Source organism: Cupressus sempervirens, chromosome 1 (genome assembly GCF_028749045.1).
Source record: "Cupressus sempervirens isolate cs-2001-9-10 chromosome 1, ASM2874904v1, whole genome shotgun sequence".
NCBI classification, from domain to species: Eukaryota; Viridiplantae; Streptophyta; class Pinopsida; order Cupressales; family Cupressaceae; genus Cupressus; species Cupressus sempervirens.
This window is the reverse complement of record NC_143118.1, coordinates 133,139,751-133,164,509: the sequence shown is the minus strand read 5'-3', so window position 1 is coordinate 133,164,509 and position 24,759 is coordinate 133,139,751. Positions and strand designations below refer to the sequence as shown.

General features: G+C 36.3%; 1 protein-coding gene across 2 annotated transcripts in view; it reads left to right on the top strand.

Moving 5' to 3' along the window:
• MGT10 (magnesium (Mg) transporter 10) overlaps positions 1–24,759 on the top strand; it is a 326,639-nt gene that overhangs the window by 256,316 nt on the left and 45,564 nt on the right. The window contains exons 10-11 of one of the 2 annotated variants that reach the window (XM_089817707.1): positions 12,165–12,242; positions 22,028–22,110. In XM_089817707.1, coding sequence (XP_089673833.1) covers positions 12,165–12,242; positions 22,028–22,110 — 161 coding nt within the window. Of the gene's footprint in view, positions 1–12,161; positions 12,243–22,027; positions 22,111–24,759 lie in introns of both variants that reach the window. The other variant, XM_089817703.1, reaches the window with a different exon arrangement.

Here is a 24,759-nt window from a genome sequence, read left to right as displayed (position 1 = left end):
TTTCAAATATTTTCAATGATGAAAGGATATGACTCTTAGAAAGGGTTGTGATTATGAATGGTTGCGACTCTTCAAAAATATTTTAACTATGAAGAGTTGTGACTTTTCAAAAGGATTTTGATTGTGAAAGGTTGTGACTATTTTGATTATGAAGTGTTGTGAATTCTCAAAGGGCTTTGATTATGAAGTGTTATGACTTTTACAAAGGATTTTGATTATGAAGGGTTGTGACTTTTCAAAAGGATTGTGCTTATGAAGGTTTGCAACTCTTTGAAAAGGACATGGATGATAAATAAAATATGGGAGGATTAAAAGACAATTATACCTAAGATAGTTGAACTACAAAACCATCAGAGTAGAGGAAGTAAAGAAATTAAACTAATAGATAGTGAATGTTGGGAATTGAAGTAATAAATATTCTATGAAGGATTATAAAATGAAAAACTAAAGGGAACCAAAGGTGTGTTCATCTAATATGTTTATTTCATAAATAAATACAAATCATTTGGTAGATAAAATTATCAAGATCAAGGATTGAGATGAGAACTTTATAGTTCTCATAGAGATCAAGTAAGAACTTAGTAGAGGTCATTCATTAGAATGTCAAGTTTCTTTTAAGAAAACTCAAATATTAGAGGGTATTCTCAATTGAATGTCGGGATTCCAAATTGGAACCTAGAGAGAGATTTGTAGAGAATCTCTTAGAGACAATATATTGTAGTGGTCAAACATATGCATATGTCAGAGATAAGAGACTTGGTTAGAGGTAGGATTTCTACCAAGTAGTGTTACTAGAGATCCTAAAGAGGCCTAAAGAAGATGTTCTTTATATGATAATTACCTAATCGGGATATAATTCTCACTAGAGGGTTAGGTGGTTTGAGAAGGATCTCTTCCAAAGGATTAGGGAGGATAGTATGGGTAGTATTTAGATTAATATTTAGTTAATCTAATATTTTTAATGTATTTAAAATATAATTTATCTATATTTACTGGTGAACGGTTGTAGTTACAGCATTCAAATTTTGTTTGGAAGAAGGGACATTATAGTGGTATTAGAGCATAACCTTTCCATCTCAATAAAAATAACCTAAAAGACATACAACTTTCAAATCAATAGAAGAAACTATCTAATTACTTGAGGACAAGCAATTTGAGCAAGGGCAGACTGTCATTTTGCCATTTTTAAATATAATTTAAATAATAATTAAATAAATGATGATAAGAAAATCATATTCAAGTATAGAAATAAGAAATAAAAATCACATATATATAATATATTATCAATAAAATAATATTTAGTATAATATTTAAAACAATTAAATAAAAAAGAATATTGTAGAAAGTGTTTTATCTTTCTAAATTAAAATTTAATAATAAATGATAATAAATACAAAAACAGATAAGTAAGAAATAATATAATATAATTAACTAAATCTAATAAAAAGTCAAGAGATGTAATAAAAGATGCGACTCTTTAAATTAAGGCATAAAAGGGAGGAGGGCTCATTTTAAAGAGTAAGGAAGAAGAGAAAAAGAGAGGAGTTAAAGAAGGATTATTAAAAGAGGAATGAGAAGAAAACAAGTGACTTTTTCAAATATTTTCAATGATGAAAGGATGTGACTCTTAGAAAGGGTTGTGACTATGAATGGTTACGACTCTTCAAAAATATTTTAACTATGAAGAGTTATTACTTTTCAAAAGGATTCTGATTATGAATGGTTGTGCCTATTTTGATTATGAAGTGTTGTGAATTTTCAAAGGACTTTGATTATGAAGTGTTATGACTTTTACAAAGGATTTTGATTATGAAGGGTTGTGACTTTTCAAAAGGATTGTGCTTATAAAGGTTTGCAACTCTTTGAAAAGGACATGGATGATAAATAAAATATGGGAGGATTAAAAAACAATTATACCTAAGAGAGTTGAACTACAAAACCATTAGAGTAGAGAAAGTAAAGAAACTAAACTAATAGATAGTAAATGTTGGGAATTGAAGTAATATATATTCTATGAAGGATTACAACATGAAAAACTAAAGGGGACCAGAAGTGTATTCATTTGATATGTTTATTTCATAAATAAATGCAAATCATTTGGTAGATAAAATTATCAAGATCAAGGATTGAGATGAGAACTTTACAATTTTGATAGAGATCAAGTAAGAACTTGGTAGAAGTCATTTATTAGAATGTCAAGATTCTTTTAAGAAAACTCAAATATTAGAGGGCATTCTTGATTGAATGTGGGGATTCCAAATTGGAACCGAGAGAGAGATTGTAGAAAAACTCTTAGAGACAATATATATTGTAGTGGTCAAACATATGCATATGTTAGAGATAAAAGTATTGGTTAGAGGTGGGATCTCTACCAAGCAGTGTTACCAGAGATCCCAAAGAGGCCTAAGGAAGACGTTCTTTATATGATAATTACCTAATTGAGATATAATTTCACCAGAGGGTTAGGTGGTTTAAGAAGAATCTCTTCCGAAGGATTAGGAAGGGTAGTAAGGGTAATATTTAGATTAATATATACTTAATCCAATAATTTTAATGTGTTTCACATATAATTTTTCTATATTTACTGACGAATGGTTGCAGGTTACAACTTCAAATTTAGTCTGGAAGAGGGGACATTACAAGAAAGAAGCTCCAACTTTGAAAATTTTTCAAAACAAACTTTGATCTCTTCAACCTTGCAATGATGAATTCAAAATGAGCATTCAATGAGGCATTTTTGGATAGGAATGTCAAAAACATGCCCTACAATCCCTCAAAACACAAACGTTTTTGCAAAACACAAGTTCTTGGGACGTTTCAAAAAAAATGTATTTGAAATCCACCCAAAATGAAACTTTTTTTGCAAACGGAGGGCAAAAAACGTGTTTGCAATAGCAAGATTATGCATAGAAATGCTAAAACGCCTCTCCTTTGGCCCAAATCATTCTAAAACCCTCCAAATCTGGACTTTTTTTTATCAAAACGTGGATCCAAAATGCTATGAGAAACAACATTTTTGTAAGGAGATTCAACGGTTCAAACATGGAAAGGCATGGGAATGCCAAAACGCCCCTTATGGTAGTGATTTCATGCCATGGGAGGAACAAATCTGAACAATCTTAGCAAAAACGTGTTCTTCAAGGGCATAAGCATGGATGTGTTTTGCTTTTGGAAGAAAAATGTGGACTCAAGATGCAAATGCATGAGTTGAGAGTCTAAATGCACTCTTGGAGAGGCAAAGCATGTTTTAAAAATGTCTTTTGGCTTTGTCATGCAAAACACACTCTCTAGAGGTGTTTACATGTTTTAAAAACATGCTTTTGGTTTAAAATGCACTCTTAGAGTGCTTTTACATATTTTAAAACGCATAATAGAACTTGCCCATGTAAAACACATTCTCTTAGTGCCATTGCATGTTTTAAAAATATGCAATATGTCTTCAAGATACAAAATGCACTAAGCTTGGAGGGGCATTACATATTTTAAAAATTTACAAATACATTTCTTTTTAGTGTAAAACACATTCTCTAGAGGTCTTTACACATTTTAAAAACTTGCAAATGTATAAGCTCACTCTAGGAGGTCCATTGCAGATTTTACATGCAAATGGGTTAAAAGACATGTTTGCACAACTTCAATAACCTATTAAGCACATGGTTAATAATTTTTTGAAGAAATATCATTGAATTGGGACATAAATAATATTTACACTATATAAGTTAATATATAATGTGCAAATATCATTCAAAAAATAATATTTATTAAGATGTTTTCAATTAAAACTCAAAATTAAATTAAACTATATAGTTAATATCATAGTTACACCGCCTTAGGGGATGGGGGGACACGTTTTTGGGATGAGGGACAGAGGGGCCTTAATTTGGGGATGATTGGGGATGATAGAGGAATGGTGGTGGGGGTCCAGAAGGGGGTTGTGTATACTATATATATGGTACTTAAAATGCTAGTTATGAAAATATGTAATGCAATATAAGACATAATGATGTAAAAGAGAAAATACTTGAACATTGCTTTGAATTGGAACATCGAACATTGAACATAAATAGTCAAATCAATAAATAGTCAATACCAAGACGTCCCCCATGCTTGACGGAGGTGGCAAAATTTGGTGGTTTTGTTGGGGAAGTGGGAACGGAGTCCTCGATGCGTCCGAGTCTTTGGGATGTTGTTTACCGTAAGGGTAAATAGATTCAGTGCATACAGACAATAGATAAGAACAACAGTACTCCTTTTATTATTTGCATATGCCAAAGACATTACATTATGCTTATGATGATGATTCCAATCCATCTTAGATTGTCTACATATACTTTCTGAAGAACCTTCCCGAAGGGGTCTGTCAGCTACCTAACAAGAACCTTCCCGAAGAGACCTGTCGGCTACATAACAAGAACCTTCCTGAAGGGACCTGTCGGCTACATTACAATAATCTTCCCAAAGGGACTCGTCGGCTACACAATATCCACTGACGACATCATCCCCCCCAAAAGAAAAAGTCGTCTCTAGACGACAATTACAAAATATCCGAGACAGATTAACAAAACGGAATACATTAACTGACTAACTACAACAAGATAGATTTGTTTCTGTCACAACACTTTCAAATTCGTCTCGTGCCTGCACCAAATTGGTCTCCAAACCATGTTGCATTTGTAGCCTTTGCTAACACAATATTGTTTCCTTAATTAGGCTGACCTTGATAGCCACGCGTGCCGCTTTCTCTACTTCCAACTCTAGGTACACTGAGCCAAGTGTCGTTGTACTGCCTTCAACTGGATGATCAGCTCCTCCCGAGCTCTCTATGCATCCACCAAGACAACTTCACGTCCAACACCTACTCCAATTGCCTCAAAGTGTATCACCCTTCTCAAAAGGCTTGCTTTATTGTTCTCTCCACCACTGGTACATAGACACTCCATGCCTGCAGCAGCTCTAGATCTCATCAACAGGTCATACTTCCCACGATTGATAACCGCAGTGACTGGGGGTCTAGGGGGCAATGCCCCCCACCGCCAAGACCAAATTAGCACTCCGAAACCCACACAAAACTGCATGGAACACACTATTTTTGTGATTTTCTTCTATTCCCACACTCTTTCAAGCAACAGCTAATGTTTTACTACCTGCTTATGTCTTTCCTTTCCCTTGGGCATCGTCCGTTATGCTTTTTTTTATTTATAGAAAACCTCCTGTCACCCTTCTTCCTCTTTCTTTCTGCTGTGTGGCTACAATACTTCCTTGCTAAATGATATCTCCCCCTCTTGGTTGAGTTTGAACCTAGGATGGCACGTGAGACATTAACAATTATCTTCCTTTATTAGTGCCTTGGTCGTACGCTTCCTCCTTTTTTTCGTCTGAAGCTGTACAGTCTCATTCAGGACCACAACCACCACAAAAAAACTGTACCCTATCTTACCGTATTGCCACCGTATAGAGTTAAACAATGGATGTTGTGCGGTCTCCAGCTCATTCAAGTAATCAACCGTACGGTGATTACACTTTTGCTGCCGTACTTGATACCATTATAAGCCCCTAACACCGTACGCTGGCAACTTAGAACATGATGCCTTGTTGTGTTGATGTATATATATATATTTTTTTTGTTTCTGAAATACAGGGCCCGTACGGATATCAACTACTAGAAGAAGCCATACATTCCTTCAATAAGTCGTCGTACGGATGAAAGACAATCTTTAGTGTAGATTTTCGTACGGCTAAAAGAGTCTTGGATTGCCGTATGGCACCCAACAGAGGATTCAACCTTCAAGCTCGCACTGCAGCAAATAGAAAACTTGACCTCCAAATGCCGTATTGCACCAAATAGTAGATCTCCAAAAGCCTTATGGCCCCCGAACAGAGAAGCCAATTTCCAAATTTTGAATCCGTATAGTGGTGATTAGGTACCTTATTCCTCAAATCCGTATGCCAAACTGGGAACTTAAACTTCTAAATCCGTACGCCAAACCAAATCCGTACTGAAGCAAGCAGAGAACTTATCTTTCAAAATCCGTACTGCGGCTATTTTAACCTTTCAGAATCCGTATGGTGGAAAAGATCGTCCTTGCTCCTTGCTCTATACAACTACAAGACTACAAAATCCGTACGGTGTTCAGAGTATTTCACCTTCAAAATCCATACGCCCAAACATAGAATTTAATCTGCAAAAAAATGTACATGTTCAATCATCTCCAAAATCTGTACAGAAGGGGATCTTTTAAAAAGGTTCTAAGGCAAGCACCGTACAGTGCCTTCCAAGTCACTTAAGGATATCGTATGGTAACTGTTCTTCTCCCTTCTTTCTTCATTTTGTTTTCCCTTTTTTTTTTTTCATTTTTTTCATTTTAATTAATCACTAAATTTTACTGATCGCGCATGATATGCTTTCATGCTTGGAACCATTCACCGTTTCGAAAATTTCTTTCCCGTCCCATGTCCATAACTTTATTGCTCCATTATCGCCTACTTCCCAAATCTGATATGGCCCGACCCATTTGACTTTAAACTTGTCTGGTTTGATCTCGTTTCGGCCATCTTACTTCAACACCCACTGTCCGTGTTGGAATTTGTTTAGTTTCAAGTGCTTATTGTGCTATGTTTTACACCTGTTTTGTGTCACCTCCGTGGCCCATTGTGCCTACAAATGTCGCTCATCAAGTTTATTTAAGTTGTACGATGTCTCCCTCAGGTTTTCCATATCGCCCGATTTGTTCTCAAAACTCGGTATCATGAATTTCGTCAGCTGCCACTCCTTGCTGTCAATAACTGTATTCTTGATTTTAGAACCTTCACTCCGTACTACTGAAGTTTTTATTAAACCCTTCCTCTTTGTTTCCTGTGCAAACTGTATGATATGTATTGCTTGCTGCCGGCACCTTTCTACTATATTCGTGGTTTGACGTAACATTTTCTTTCTACGCGGTCCATTTATTGTGTACCGTACGATGGATCTTTCCTTTTTCTGGGTTCATAATGTATGATCTTTCCTTCAGCTTTTTTCATAACCACCTTTCCTTCTTCTGCTTCTCTGTATTCCTACGAACATTCATTCTCCTCTTATTTTTTACCTTCGTCGACCCTTAACATATTATAGCTTGGAAAGAGCTCGTAATTCTTCATCTACCAATGGAAAAGGTCGTTCAACGAATCTAGACCATCTTCACTTGACCCTCTTTCCAGTCTCAATACTCCCCCTTCATCAAGTTCCATTCTCTTCTTCCCCTCGTCATCCCCTCCACCTTTGCCTTCAGAATCCGACGACGCTACCTCTTCACCTACCATTTGTGTGTGTAGTTCAATTATGAATCTTCTGCCTCTGCGCTCCATTGATAGGGTATTCTTCTTCCAGTCATGCTTAACCCTTGCTTGAACAAGCCATCCTCGACCCAAAATGGCGTCATATCCTCTCCTCTTCAATGGGATGATGATGAAGTCGAGGAGGAATAACTGTGTTCCAATCGTCACCAGTTGTGCCATGAGGACTCCCAATGGTTTGATCCCGTGCTGGTCCATCGTTAATAATTGGAACGTAGGTAGCCACAATGTCGGCTGCCCCAACCTCTTCTTGGTATCCTCTGGTAACACATTCACATTGGACCCTTCATCCACAATTGTGTCTGTCAGAACAATCCCTAGAATTCCCATCTCGACGACTGTCCGATGCCGTCCGGATGAGAGGGCTAGCAGCATTGGATCCTCTACACTTGCACCACTTTCCTTTTCTCTTCCTTGTTCTACTAGCAATTTAGTAGTTGGAGCGATGTTTGTGAGTGCCAATCGGAGTTGAGGCATTGTGAGCAGCATATCGTTTATTTTGACAGGTACCTCGGTTTGTAATATCTAGCGTATGATGTTTTGTTCCATGCAGTTTCTTGCTGAGGTGCCGATAGTGTCCTTCAGGTGTGCTTTCTCTACCTGTGTTGCTTTTTGAATTTCCGCCTGCGCTTCCTCCAATCTCTTCTTTTCTTCTGTCGGGTCGGGGTAGAGTTTTGCTCGTTTCCATGTGATGGCCAAAACCTGCTCTTCGTCCATCCCAATGGTGATCAAATTTACTCCTGATTTCGGGCACTTGGCATCTTCATGATCTCCCGGACCATACCATTTGCATAACAACTTTGGTGTGCTTGCCATTGTACAGTCTTGGGCAAAGTGGTCCCACAAATTGCACGCATGGCATTGTACCAACAGGCGGCCGTTCTCGTCATACTGAATTCGTGTGCAGCTCCCATTATTATTGTTGGCATTGTTGTTGTTTTGACCTCGCCTATTATTTCTGTACCCTCTCGAGGTGGCACCCTCTGTACTGGTGTTTCCACTCCCTCCTGATGCAGAAGCCTCTTGTGTTAGGAACACTTGTTGAGGTCCTCTTGTTTTCATATTGAAGGGGCGTTCTTTTGTGGAATGTCCCATGATCTGGTAGATCTCGCAGAACTGATTCTTCGGACAGGACCCTTTTGTGTGACCTTCTGTCTTACATTCCGTGCACCAAAGCTCGCTTCCCTTCATTTCTTTCTGCATGTTCTTAAATTCCTTCATCATTCGGATCATGTCCTGTAGAGCACAGACCTTCTTGCTATTGCTTTCATCATCGCTGCTATCTTCTTCGGAAAACGTGTCGTCACCTAAATCGGATGAACTATTCTTCTTTTTCTTTTTTGTCTTCTGCTCACTTTCTAAGTTCATTACTCAATTGTATGCTTCAGTGTATGACGATGGCGGCACAATCTTCATCTTCTTTCGCAACTTCGGACATAGGCCTTCAATGAACCATCTTTTTTGTAGCCCATCTGTCAACTTATTTTCCATTTTATTTATTAAGTCCTTTAATTTCCTGGCATATACTCGGACAGTTTCATTCTTCCCTTGCTTTGTGTTGTATATCTCTGCTACGATCTCATTGTCATCGCGTAACAGTTGAAATTCCGTGATAAACTCCTTTTTAATGTTGTCCCAATTGGTTAACTTTTGGGGATCTATATCAACAAACCAATCAATTGCGACACCCCGTAGGGTGGCCGAAAAGTGTCAGACCTATTCGTTTGTATATGTTATGCCATTTCCCCTCCAAACTGTTTCGGATGTTTTACAATGTTAGATTGGATCGGTTGCTCCATCACCATCAAATTTTGGCAATTTTTCCTTTCGGCTTGCTATTACTATTCGAAGTTGAGGGGTTTGTTGTGTACCTGTGCTATTTTGCACTCCCACACTATTTTGTACTCCCACATTGTTTTGTACTCTTGCGTTGTTCTGCACACCTGCGTTGTTCTGCACACTCACGCTATTCTGAACACCCGCGCTACTTTCTACAGTCGTGCTATTTGGTGAAGAAGGGTTTTTGTCAACCGAAGCTGTCCGTTCCGAAAGTGTATCTCGGACGAAGAGTTCACTCCATGCTCGTGCTCCCCCGGCACTTTGAGCCGTGCGAGTCAATCTCCTTCCATCTGGATTCTCTTCCCTCGGTGTATGCAAGTTCAGAAACTCCTCCCTTCTTCCACCAAATCCAGCTGTTGACGAGTTTCTTCTAACAATTCTGCAATGCTACGGTGTCCGTCAGCAATTTGCTTAAACCTTCATTTACGTTCGGCCTGTTGTGCCAAAATTAAATTTTCTTGTGTTGTGCGTATTTCATCTTTTTCCTTCAGCCTATTCTTATTTTTGTTCAACTGATTTGGTATTAGTCTTCATTCCTCAGCCTTCGTACCAGGTCCATTGGGCAACAGTGCCAAATGTTTACCGTATGGGTAGATAGATTCAACGCATATAGACAATAGATAAGAACAATAGTACTCCTTTTATTATTCGCATATGCCAAAGACATTACATTATGCTTATGATGATGATTCCAATCCATCTCAGATGGTCTATATATACTTTCCGTAGAACCTTCCTGAAGGGGTCCGTCGGCTACCTAACAAGAACCTTCCCGAAGGGACCTATCAGCTAGATAACAAGAACCTTCCCAAAGGGACTTGTCGGCTACATTACAATAACCTTCCCGAAGGGACCTGTCGGCTATACAATATCTACTGACGACAGACATGGGGCAAAAAGAGTAGGGACGTGCCCCCGTGTTACTATAGTTAATGTAGTCACTTAAAGTAAAAATTTAAAAAGCAACTCAACATGAAAATATTATATAAAGTGCACTATAGTCACTTAAGTGATAAAGTAACTTAACATAACATAAAGTGAATTTATGTTATATTTTTATTAAAAAGTGAATGTCAACTTTGAAATATAACATGATATTTTAAATTGTGCAATTGCATCTAGAGAGTCCACCTTTTTGGCACTAAAATGATTATATATTTTGATTGCCAACTCCGATTAAGCCCTAAGATAGATCGAATCAAAGGGAAAACGAAACAAAAGCTAACAAACACAGATTCAAAAACAAAGAAAATGACAATGAAGGTTTCAAAAATAAGCATAGGCTCAACAAACAGGAAAACTAAGAAGATTTGATGAAAGTCTTCAGTAAAAGGAATCATTATATCAATTGGGGTCGATTGATTGATCAATACTAACCTATTAAATAATGATCTTATCTCAAAGAAATGCGAAACTAAGTTGAAAAGTTTTGTATTGTTACCTACATTTTGTGTTGACAAAATGTAGGATAACAAGGTGCATGTGAATGACACATGCAATTTAAGGATTATGCCATGTGTCCTCCTAACCATTCCAATATAACCCAAGCAAGCTTAATAATATGTGTAGTAAATAAAATTCCCTACTAACAATTTTGTACACTAACAAGATCTTAATCATTTAATACAACATTAATAGTTTTGAATGTAGTACTTTTACATAGAGTTGTCAGATTCAGACAACAATGCATCCATTACAATAAAACTTTAATGATTTTGGGATGACCATTCCCTCTGTTGAATGAGGAATTCGTACATAATCCTTTAGTTTGGCGAGCATTAATTCTCCTTTCTTTGTCTTGTAGAAAGTCATTCCTCCACTTATTCTCATTTATTCAGTTTCAAAATAAATATCAGTTTTGAAAAACTTAGCCTGGTGAGTTCAATAATATATTATTCTGTATTGTGCTTTAGCTGTAGCAAATGATTGATATGAGTTGATCTATGTTGGATCTATTATTTTCAACATGGTATTAGAGTACATTGATATCTCTATAACTGTGTGATGACGAGGCATGAAGAATAAGGAGAAACCAGTAGGTTTTAAGATTATTGAGGCATATTGATTCGACTAAGTTGCAGATTGTAGTCACAATAAAATGGCAACAACAATTTTTTAAAAAATCAAACTATTTTGGAGAGATGGCAAAGAGAACATAGCCTAGTTTCACAGTCAATTAGATATGTAACCATGGTAATGCATACATACATAGAAATTCTTTTCAAACTGACCATTTTGATAATCTGAAATTGATTCTGTAACTGGAGCTATCAGTTCCTTATATAGAGAAAGAGATTCGAGTGGCAAGCCCTACCACCATTGTCCAAAACTTATCATCATACAAATTTAACTATCCAGCTACTCCATCTCTATGCCACATGTACTGGCCCTTGAACAGTCTAGTGCCAACATCTGAAAATGACTATAAATCAATGACTAAGTTACAAACAAATAAGAACCATTCTACCTTCAATGGTTATGCTTATTCATTCTTTAACAGTTTGAATTGTACAAATATGTATTGTCAACCAAGAGGGTTGAAACAAATATTCACTCATATTGACAGCTGTTTCCTTGAAGTCTTGCACAGATTTTTTCAATGATACACATTTTGAATTGCAGCTGTGTTTCTTGAGTCAATCCTTGAATGTCTATTATAGTCTCTGTTTTTATTTTGTTAATGTAAAACTATGATTTTACTAAAGATGAGATTAAGCTCACATTTAGAGAATTTCTATACTAATAAGCATTTTATGATATCTTAGATACTTATTTGTATATGGTTTTCCTACGATTTCCTATTATTTTATCTGTTTTTATTGTGTGTTAATGTAAAACTATGTTTATACTAAAGATGATATTAAATTTGCATTTAAAGTAGAGAACAAATTTAATATCAATGTGAAAATCTGAAATGGAGAATTTGTATACTAATATACAAGTGCTTCTTATGATATCGTAGATACTTATTTGTATATTGTTTTCCTTAGAAGCGAGTCTTGTCATGGCCAAGCAGAGCGACTTTTGGATACTGCTAGAGAAATGGAAGACTCAATTGCTGTAAACTTGAGGTATGAGTGTAGTTGTTAGTAGACACCACACCAAGTTGACATTATTTTTTACTACATTCAGTACACAACAATGTTTGTTCTTAGGATTTATTGGAGTTCATTGTATTAATAACACACAACATAGTTGATTTCCTTCATAGCTATTAATCACTATCTATAATTTCCCTCCAAATTGATCATTTTGTCAATTCACAATAGTTCTTTATTTTATATCAATAATTATTGTAAAGTAGATGTACTTTCTATGTAATGTCCTCTTTGTTGTTATATCTTTATTTCCTAAAATTGAAATATTTAAATAATCTTATCTTTAATTGAAAACAACAAAGTTTCCTCACTGTGAAGGGGCGCAACATTGAAGAGTCAAGACAATGAAAGGTGAAGACTACAAAGGGGTCTTCATTTTGTAATGGAAAGATAATCGAGGCAATTTTATATTGTTTAGGAGGATCTCATTGATGTCACTTTTGTTTGAGTCTTATGTTTGGGCATATTGTATTTCAGACTTCTATTTATTCATTAATAGAGAGAAATTTTAGTGTGGTTGAGTGTTTCTCTCTAAAGTTGGAGGATTTTCCTAGGATAAATTGATGTATCCTAGTGTTCATTTTTTTTCGTATTTATCTTCATTTATGGTCAATACATTAACACGGTAACATGGTATTAGAGCAGGTTGGATAATAGCAAATGGATTCCAAATTGGGAGACTTTGCTATGAAAAATTATAGCTCTTGTAGGAAATATAGATGTCATGAATCAATTGCGAGGTGAATGTATTGTTGGAATTTAAAGAGTCTTTGGTAGCTGCAAGAGCTATCTTCTTCACCTGCAATAGTTGATTCTTTGCCTGTGATGATTAGTTGGTAGCTGCAAGAGCTCTTTGGCTGAAAGACATCTATCCATCAGCTTTGTTATTTAATGAGGACCTTGTATGCTTGGAGAAACTGTGCATGCATGGCTTTTGGATTGAACTTGTGTGGCTTTTGGTAAGTTAAGAATCTTTCTGATTGGTCACCTATATGAAAAATCATGCTCTTTGAAGACTATGAAGAGCCCCTAGCATCAGCAAATGAAAGGCCTTATGCGTGCATACTTGTTGAGTTTTGGAGAGCCATATACATGCGTAACAATTGATTTTTGGAGAGCCATATGTGTATGTGGCTGTGGGTCAGCAAAGAGTTTACTCTTGCATGGATATTTTAAATCCAAGAGTCTTGTGTTACTGCTGGTGTACGTGGCTGATCATATGTAATGTCCCTTTTTTTAGCAGCTTCTTGCAGTTGACTAGGTTAGTTCACCATTGCAACCCTCCTGAGCTGGTAGTAGGATTTGAGGGTCTCAGTTATGTGGTTATAGGCTTTCCAACAACCTATGGTGTGTTTTGGCTCCATTTGAGGGACTTACTATTTATAGTAAGTCAAACTATTTGTTCCGATGAGCTTAGTTGAGTCAGAGGAGTTGGCTGATGCCCTCGGCTTTTATTTCGGGCTTCTGGTTTGGGCTCAAAAAATCTTGGAGGGAGTGTCTATTTACAGTAAGTCACCCTGTCAAGTTCATTCATCGTCTTTCATCATCAGGATCACTTTGGTGTTGTCAGATTTCGAATTTGATGCTTTTTTAGTTGTTTTGCAAGATGGGTGAATTATTATTATTCATCTAAATACACCCAGGTTGCTATTTTTGGTTGGTGTTGTTTGTTGGTCACCTCAGTATCATAGCTCATTGGAACTGGGACGAAAAGTTTTAAATTATGGGAACAAGAAACAGTGGCGTTGCATGTCAAAATTTTAAGTTATAGCGGAAAAGGTCATTTTCTGGAGCCAAAAGCAATTAATAAATTATATTAATGGCACTTTAATATATTCTAATGTTCTGTAGAGTAAGCTTCTTAAGTGGAGTTCTTTTGGGAAACTAGTGTCATTTGGAGATTATAGATATGAGGACATTTGATGAGGAAAGCATCCAATTATTTGATTATCTTATTTTGCTCTTGTTGTCTTTGTGATATTTCTAAGTTTGAAGATTGTGCTCTTGCTGAGGTATAAGGGTTTGGGATATACAGCTGAAGTATTGTAAATTTAATTTTGAGAATCCACAACTGAGGTATTGTGTACTTTTGAGTTTTATTATCGTCTCCTCTTTTTGTATTAACTGTGGCTGAGGAGCATTTATACAATTGAATATTATAATTTCACTGTTGTTGAACAAGGGTTTAGTTTGCAGATTGGAGTTTGTGTTGGGCAGCATTTGTAAGGGTAGATTGTGAATGCTAGATTGAAATTAGACCAGGTGGCTTTCAGTTTGACTTTGCAATTACATTCTATGACAAAGACTAGGTTCTTAATTTGTAAAATTCAATTAATATTACATAGTTTGAAAGTAAATAGGCTGGCTTCAATTTCTGATTTATAATCAGCCAACAATTAAATTCCATTTTCATTATATTGTTATATGGTTTGTTGATGAGTGAATTCAGAGGCTAGTGTGAATCATTTCAGAATTGTTTATTGGTGTTTGGTATTTATTTATGCAAAACTTATAAGGCCAAAATTAAATAAATTTGTGATTGGTTTCCTGTACATCCTGATATTGTGTTTGAAACTTTAAGACATCATATATTTAGTGGTAATTAGGCTGCTTGTCAAGTGTTTGACAAAATGTCAAACCATTAAAATGTGAAAGAAATTGATGCTTGATTTAGCTATGACCAGACAAGGTTATTACATCATATGTTGCATCATTGGTTTTGTAACTAAAGGGTCTCTTTGCAATGTGGATTTTTTGGTTCTCTGGGACATGTATTTAGTCACACAGGACAAACTTTTGGTAGGCTATTCTTATTTGTGTGGAGGGATTATCATTCTTTGTCTAGAGGTGATTATTCTGAGATCATTGTGTGCAGATTGTTGTTGAAAGATTATCTTGTGACTCACTGTTTTTGGATCTACAGTCTTCCTGTAGTATTAAGTTGTTTTTTTGGTTCTTAGCTATATGTATTGCTTGGCATTTAGTATTTCTGGTGAATTTGTGAAGGGAGAAAATTTGGTGTTGTTCAGATATTCTGTGTATAGAACAAATAATTCTTTTTTGCCCTTCATGCATAACCATCAACATTATTATAACTATGGTGCATAGTGCTAAGTCTAGGATGAGCCTTTTGTAGGCTTTCATAGTGTAATATATCATGAGCATTTAGATTCCACTTTGTCATTATTATTTAGAGTGTTTAGCATTGTGTGAATACATTTAGTCTTTTGTGTGCTAAGGTTATCGTCATTATTTTGTGTCGTTATTATGAAGAAGTGAAAATGTGTAGCTTCAGAAGTTATCTTCCATACATTGGATTAGAAATCTGTTTAGGTGGAGGAAGTTTTATGGGAATGTAATGCTTATCATGTACTGTAGCGGGCCTGTGAATCATATTGTTCTTAGGTTGGTTAATGATGGGGCTATGTGTAGTGATGATTAATTGTGGTATCCTACTACAGAAACCCTTGAGGAAGGTGTAGATATTCACATAAATGAAAGCATAAACTCCACCTAGCAAAATGTTGGCTATGACATCTTATGATATTGTTGAGTTATTGTATAGTGGGAAGATGAAGGCACCACCTCTGAGGTTTGTACACGTGTTAATGCCTTCTATACTCATGATGCATGCAGGCTTGTGGTGAATTTTGCAATGCGAATCATCAAGATTGTGTGTTTGCGATCCATCCGGAGGGTTAAGGCATCATTTTCTTATATTTCTCCATACAGAAAGAGGTAGCCCACTAATCAACCTAGAAAACTCTATGATAAAATGTCATTTAGAGAGAGCTTAAACGGCAGATAAGCTCCTATAAGTAGCCACCTTATTCATGATGTCAAATAAGCTCCTCTAAGTAGCCACCTTAGCCATGATGCCAAATAAGCTCGTATATGCAGCCACCTTATCCATGATGATATGTAGCCAGCTTATCACTACATCTACATGCAGTGATTGTAGCATCATGGGTAAGGTTGCTGCAATGCCAAACAAGCTCCTAAATGTAGCCACCTTATCCATGATGCTACAATCATTAAGGTGCGGCAGCTACCTTATTATCAGTTAATAGAACAAATAACAAATAACTAATTAATATTATTAATATACAATGATTTAAGACAGCGGTTTACTTCCATACCTAGTAAATTACATAAATGAAGTAATACTATAAATGGTAGTGTGAACTAGATACAAGTCTAAAATATATCTTTATTTTCTCATGAATTCATTACAAAGAGGAAGACCGGAGATGTTTATTGAAGAATTACACCTAATCCAACTATGCCATACTACCTTCCTTGGCAATATGCAACATATTTAAAGAACCCTTTGATTGCTAAGAGGAACACAACAATCAACCAATTGACATTTACAACTACCTCAGAGTTAACAACTAACTTAATATGGACAATTAATACATTGATAAATAACCAATATTATCAGCACAGCGATAGGCATTGTACATCGACTACCTCATCCCCCCAAAAAGAAAAAGTCATCTTCCAGAGGACAAGTATATATCAAATAATATTTAGGAAGATTAATAGCAAGAGTGTAAACTATGACTTGTACTTTTCAATTTCAACATTGTGGTGTACTATAAAGATCAAATGGGAGTCAAGGGGTAATGCCTCTAGTGGGGTTAAGGGAAAGTACCCCTGACAAGGTCCTAGGTGCAAGACCAAATTAAGATCTTCAAAATCACACAAATCTCTATAGTGCACGTCATTGTTGTGACCCTTTTATGCCAAAAATAATATTGACAAAGCCCGAACATAGAGATTTTGTAGTGTTTAAACAATGTTTGATGTCAAGATTTAGAACAACTCATGCTCTTCACTTCAAATCTGATGCCATACTAGAAGTTGTCTTAACGAAATTACATCAGATTGTGTTACCAATCCTTTTGCCCACATGCTACAAACCCACAAACCAGTAATATGTACCATACATTGCATGGTATGCAACAAACCAAGTGCCTATACGGTGTGCAGGAGCTTTGTTGCAAGCCATACTTTTATAGTATGGAGGGATCTCTATTGCACACATATGGTCAAGTAGTTGATTTCTTTTGTATGCCGTACAATAGGAAAAACTTAGGCCACGTGTCATATGACACGATGATTGATTGACATGTGTGGTATTCAGGTTGTATGTTGTATAGAAGGATTGATGCCAATGTTCATACACCAGAAAAAAGACTTCATACCCCGTATGGAAACCTATTTACAAGCAAGTGTGAGATCGTGTTCGTATATCGTATGGTAGCCACAATGTTGGAGGGCTTTGCTAAATAAAATGAGAACGATGAAGGTTGGGTTGTGCATTGTACGAAAAGCTTGAACTTGTAGGAAAGATCATACAAGTTATCCTCATATGCGATTCTGTATACGGAAAACTCGATGTTTGTAGGACAAATATAATGAAATGTGGGATTTGTATGTGGTTCATGTTGTCATACAAATTGCTTGTTGTGTCAAATGAATGGCTCCTTTTGGCTATGAATGGAACCTATTTTTTTCCCCTTTCTAGACTTCTACACTCACCAATCTGTCTGCCAACCTTCCGATTCCTATTTTGGTCAGTTTTACCCATTCTTGTTCTTTATGTGCCAAATATTGAATCTAACAATAATAACAATTCCCTTGACACTTATTGAGTTCAGATTTTATTAATTTTTTTAGAGTATGAATTAAACAACGACCCTTACCTAGTCTTCATTATCTTTTTCTTTCCATTTTTCAACACTGTACGGTTAGATGTATCATCCATGACTTTATAGGCTTTCATCGGTTTCTCTTGACCGAGGATTTTAGCTTCAAGAAAATCACAAGTTGGCAAAACCACCTCATTTCTCCATTTGCTAGTAGAATAGTCCATTTAGAAAACTCGTCTCATCTTCATAATAATCTTTAAGCTCAAACACCCCTTCAACATTTGGTTTCATGCATTTCCTTCCTTTATCCAATCCCAAATCTTTGTCCTCCACCTTTGATTTAGAGGATACCATCTTTTTGCTCACCACCTGGTTTGTCAGATTAATGGTGTACTTCCTCCTTTTACTCTCAATGGAGAGTGTGTTTCACTTCTAATAATGATTATGCATTGGCAACAATCAACCAACCTCTCCCACTTTTGTCATATGCCTTCTTTTCCTACTAAATAACTACAAAATCCAAGAAAAAATATTTTGTGCCAATTGTTTCCTTTTGTTCCATCAATGTTCCCAATAGCTTAATGCCATGTTGTTCAGTATCTACCAAGTGGAAGGTTGGTGACTAGATTGTTGGCTCCACCATTCACTTCCATGTTTCCTCGGACAACACATTCCATTGACGATGGTATTTGACAACTTTCTCTATATTATTTCCATCTTGATGATGGTTGGATTCCTTTTGCTGCTTATTGTCAACAATGTACAATCAATATCTAGGTTGTCTTTAAGTTGTTACTTTGTCATTGGTTTTCCTTGTCACTTACATTGGTTTTGATCAAGTGTGTCGTCATTGACAATATCGGTAATTGTCACCCTTAATTGCACCATAGTTGTCGAGGTTTGCCATGTTGATGGGTACGGTTGTCTATAGCACTTATTGAACTATGTTCTTCTCTAGCTTTGACATACATGCAATTTTGTTGGAGATTATTCATTTCTTCATCGTAACTTGTTCTAGTTCTTCTCTGGCTTTGTAGAGTTGTCCCTCCATATGAGTGGGGTATAACTTCTTTCTGGGTGCTCTTGTGATTGCCAAAATTGCTTTAGTTTGTTCCTCCACATCCAACATATTAATATCCTTTTGCTTCAAGCAATTGATGTCTTCATGGTCCCTTGGTCCACACCATTTGCACAATAGTTGTACATTGTCTTCCTTATTCTAGTAGTCTCTCACAAAGTATCCTAATTCTCTAAATTGTCAATAATGTATGATAGGACGTCCTCTAGAGTCATACTGAATTTGGTTTTGCCTTATTTTGGCATGTCCCCAACTTTTAATGTAATTTTTTTATTTAATTAATTAATTAACTAGTCCCAGAATTTAAATAATATAAAAACCTTTAATTAGTTACTTTAATTAACTAATATGGGGCCCAAGTTAATATTTGGATTTGTGGTTTTGATTGATTTAATATATCTCAGACCTATTTTTATTTTAGTTTCTATTGGTAAGTGTTGCCGTCGGCTATCTTTGTACACCCTCAGAAAGATTTTCCCCGACGTGTATTTAAGCACGGCTTGTAGGTAGTCGTAGATATGCTTTTGGGATTATTTTCTATCTACTGCGAATTTCCGTTGGAGTTCTGGATCGTTCACCATTTCGGAAGTGAAAGATCTTCCCTATTTGGCTCGTGCGGTTTCGGTGGGATTCAACCCTCAACCTATTCTATTGTTGCATGTATTACTTCGCTCGAATCTGGCAAATCAGAGCACCATCTTTGACAAATATTAATCGAAGGGTATTAGTGTTCTAATTTCCATTATTATTTGATTCTATCTGATAAATTTGAATCCATAAGTTTAGATTGCATTATTGAGTATCACTTCCATCCGTACACCTTTTATCATTCCGCACTTTAGGAGAATAAGCAAACAAACAAGATATCACTGAACAACATGCATGTGTTTGATACAACTTTCCTCTGTTGCATAGTGTCTTGTCCGTATAGCTGATCTGTTCTTCCATGTCGTACTTCTTCTCCACCCTTACCGGACAACGATTTGCACCACCGTACGACCACTAAAGCCTCCTCACTGTACGGCTACATTGCCCCAATCCACTGTGCGGCCTCATCCTTCATCTCTCCATATGGCTACACTGCCCCAAATCCATCGTATAGTCCCTTCATCCTATTGTACGGCTACCAAGGACATCGTACAACTCTGCTACCATTGTACGACCTTGATTCCACCTGCTTCTTGCCACTGTATGGCGCCCGTAACACTCCTCATTCGTATAGAACCAATCCATCTATTGTCATAGGCATTGGATACCGTACAGTACCGTTCGAGTTGCATCCAATTGGCATCCGGAGGTCAAAAAAATTATAGTGGTATCAACGCAGAAACCGTCGGGAGCATCTTCGAAACTATTCAAGAAAGTTGTCGCATAGCACAGGCAACTGAGGTTGCGCAACAAGGGAGTATCTCCAAAACCGTTCGGAAAGTGGTCGCGCAGCATGGGCAGTAGCTGTGCAACAAGGGCAACTAAGGCTACGCAGCATCGAAGCATCTCCGAAACTATTCATGAAAGTGGTCGCACAGCACGGGTAGTAGCTACGCAACACGGGCAACTGGGGCTATGCAACACAAGAGCATCTTCGAAACCGTTCGGGAAAGTGGTCGTGCAGCAGCACAGGCAATTGAGGCCGCGCAGTAGGGGTTGTGACCACACAGCACAAGAGCATCTCCGAAACCGTTCGAGAACATTACAATGTTATTAGAGCAGAAACCACCGGGAGCATCTTCGAAACTGTTTGAGAAAGTGATCACATAGCACGAGCAACTGAGGCCACATAGCATGGGAGCATCTCCAAAACCATTTGGAAACATTACATATTTTTCAATTTCCTTAACAACTTGGTGATTCATTCTATGGTTTTGATGGACTATTATCTCTATTTGAACTCTAAGTTCTATTTGTCGTTAAGTAACACATGCTTTTAGTGCATAATTTGTGTTTGGTGACTCAAAAACTTTAAAATGAAAAAGATGGTAGATTTAAGACACTTAAGGGAGATAAAAAAGATCAAAACAGACAAGAAAAAGTAATTAAGATCATGATTTTCGCAAATCAAGTACTTGCGATCAGGAAAATAAAACCTGAAATTGCTAAAATAACCATGAACTTGTTAAAAAACACTTGAAAATTGACATCCAAAGGATGATAAACCTAGGCTGAAGCAAGTTATGACTCATTACCTTTGAGAATCAACCTCAAAATGCCTATTTTAGAGAGGAAAACTGAATGTTTCAAAAAAATTGTAGTGCTGTCTATATTTCGTAGTGCTGTTATACATTTGAAACTATGACATTTTGAATTTTGGGACTTTGAGGATCATGTGACATGTGCAATGTTTGACTTTTGACAAATTGATAGTCAAATTAAGCTTTTATGTTCTCTAAATTCTTTATAAAAAAAATTGTGTAATAATATGCTTTCTTTCTTTTGAGAGTCTGTGCCACGTTTTTATCCACTGTGAGTCAAAATTTTGGGCTTCCAAGTTGAATGCAAGTTGAAGTATTTGAACTATGGTTTGCATGTCAAAGATTATCATTAAACTATATAGAATGGAAAACAGTAATGATATTCATAAAATACAGTAGGCTCAGGTAGAAAAATATATTTGTGAAAAAAAAATTTCAACTTTCTTTTAGAGCAATTCTCCAAAGCATCTAGAAACTCCTATATATTCTTTTTTGGTTTAATATTATGTAAGGTTGGGAATTACTACTAAAAATGGATTGACTAAGTAGTTTTGAGTGGATATAAATTACTGACTCATAATATGAGTTTGAGAACATTCTTTGCCTGATGAGTGCCTAAAGCTCATTAGATTTGGTATTTCTAATGCCAGTGCATTGTAAAATTTAGTATATTTTTACTCTTGAGATCTGAAGATTACTTGGGTTCAGTGCAGTTTGTGTTATGTATGGCTCTCTCATGATTTGTTTTGATTCATTTCTTTTGCATGATTCTATTTACTTTTCAGTTTGTAGCTAAGTCGGTTATTTAAGGCTAATTGAAAACCTTGGTTGCAGTTCGCGACGCCTAGAAGTGAGCAGATTGGAACTACTACTCCAGGTTGGAACATTTTGCACAGCCCTTGGAGCTCTGATTGCTGGTGAGATATTTATTATCCCTTCATTTGCTTTTGGTTTAAATTTAAGAATATGTGGATGATTAGATACCCTTAAAATCATCTTTTCTGTTCAGAATGTGTGGGAGTCTCATGACAATTGTATGGCTATATTTTCGTACCATCAACATTGTCTATTACTAATTTTTATTAATATAGATGGTAAACAGTTTATAGATATATCACAGTTAACTTTTGTAATACATACGCACAAAACCATATTGTTACTACAGATCACTAAATACAAGGACAGTAGCTGTGGATCAGAAATACGCCTGCCATTTATCTACTGTCAAATCTCATCTTTTATACATATTAGCAAACTAGTGTAGTCTTTCTCATTGTATCTCTTGACGAATTCTAGCAGATCTTCAGGAAAGGTTGGTTGTTCTTTTTGTATGCCCATGACTGCTCATAGAAGATTTCCAGTGAATTCACAGTTGTCAAGCCTTCATCTAGCAACTTTTAAAATTTCCTTCTTGATATCTATAGCATCACAGTGACCTACACAAAAACATTGTGGAACACAAGTCTTTTGACAGACTTGGTAAGCAATCTCTTATCACCTTGATGCTTGTTCTTATTCTAGCATACCGAATACACCATAAGATTTCAATTGAAATTATCAACCAAAATAAATTGTATTCCTTGTTTGGGTTTCTAATGTCCCCAAAAATAATTTCAGTTGAGGTTTTAAAGGGAGAGGAGATAAGCACACAGAACCTGTGATTTTAACTCATGAAACATTTCAAATGACCTTGGGTGTCTAATGCAGGAGCATCCATTATGGATAGGAGATTCAAATTTTGAAATTGGCATTTTTAAACCTCAAATCTGGAATATCCCTTTTTGGGCTTGGGAAATGGGAGCTACAAGTTGCCTTGACTGAAATATACTTTTCTTAATGCTAAATATTCAGAAGTGGCTGCCCAAGAATGAGTTATTGAGCAGTTTCTATTTCAGGGCCTTGTTTGGTGGAGTTGATGGCATAGTGGACTGCTATTCTTGGCAGGTTAGGTGGTAGAGGAACATCCAAAAGCTTTGAAGGAAATTTCTAAATTAGGAATATGCCTTTCCTTTGTTTTGGGAGTTGCCAAAAACAGATTTTGGTAATTACAGTGGATAAACAGAAAATTTTAACATTCATTACAGGATTCCCAATTTCTGATTTTTGGGAAGTTTGAGAGGAAGAATAAATTTTTCTTTGAGGAGAATGCAGAAAAGAAGATGAAGAAATTTTTGGGTGCATGAGATTAAGAAATGTTTTGGCTTCTATCTTCTATTTCTTATTGCGACTGATTATAATCAGTGTTTGTGATACCTCTATGGCTGCCAGGCAATGCATTTGCAGATTTACTATGTTCATTTCCTGCACAATTGGAAAAGATTAGTGAGAAGTGGTTTGCTGACTTTGTGCATTTACTTTCATCTTTGAATTGCATTTTGTTTGTCTTTTGGGTAAGAATACCTGTAGCAGTTTTTAGGTCATAGATGATTTGCATGTATGGTTTGTAGAAGGTTTTCAGCCCTTCATCAAACTCTTCAAAAGAGTCATTAGGAGTTTGTGTTCAAGTGGAAGAACTTGCAAGTAAAGGATCCTGCAAGTAAAGGATCCAACATGAATCTTTCCTGGTACACTTGAAGGATTGATATAAATCAAAGGTATATTAGAATGGTAGAACTCATATCGGCAAAAGTAGATTAAGACGCATAGAAATTGGAAAAGAGCAAGCTATTGGAACAAAAAGAGAGATTTTTAAGAAGTAACCTTACCAGATAAGACCAGATCATCATTTAATAATAAACTCTTGCAAGTCAACTTTGATCTATTCCTCCGTCCAATTTCATAAATTAAAGAGCATTAGTACTTTGAGTGTAAAAAGATGAAACATATATAACACAAATACACCTCATTTCATACATCAGATTTGATATTGGGCTTTATAGAGAGAAAGTCTCTCTAATCTGAAGGAATAGTCTTGATTACCCAAGGATCCAGCTGGTAGACATTACAACTTCCCACTCAAGTCTACAAGAGTAGGTGCCTTGTAGCCCTTTCCCGCCACCATAAAACCAATCAAAAAATTCAGAAAATAGGGATTTGTTGCAACATTAAAGGGGATGTGGCTAAAATACTAAAATTTGGCACATTGACTGTCAACTTGCTGATCAACATCACTATTCCATCTAGTACCCTCCAGTGATAGTTGTGATCTAGATGTGTTTCTATGCACAAAAAAGCCATCAAGAGAAGATTTATGTGGTCTAGTAGAACCAGCAAGTGGATGGTAGGTGTGCAGATCTGTGTGCCATGAATAGAGCCCTCTATGCCCTTAACTGTTCTTCTTCATCAAGGGTGACTAGGATACCTGGTCACAACCGACATCATTTCATTATGATTATTGTTTTAGCACAATCCAAACTAATAATGGTGATTAGAAAATAATAAATGATTCTTAATTAGGAGACATACCTTGTGATTCGGAAATGGCTGCCCTCATGGCCAATTTTGCCCTTCCCCTTTGCAACTTTTTCTCTTCTTGGACAGCGAGAAAGGCATTCACCTCTCTTTATTTCCTTTGTGGTCTCATCACAAGTCCTCTGTGTCACAATTTTTGATCCTTGCAAGGTGGT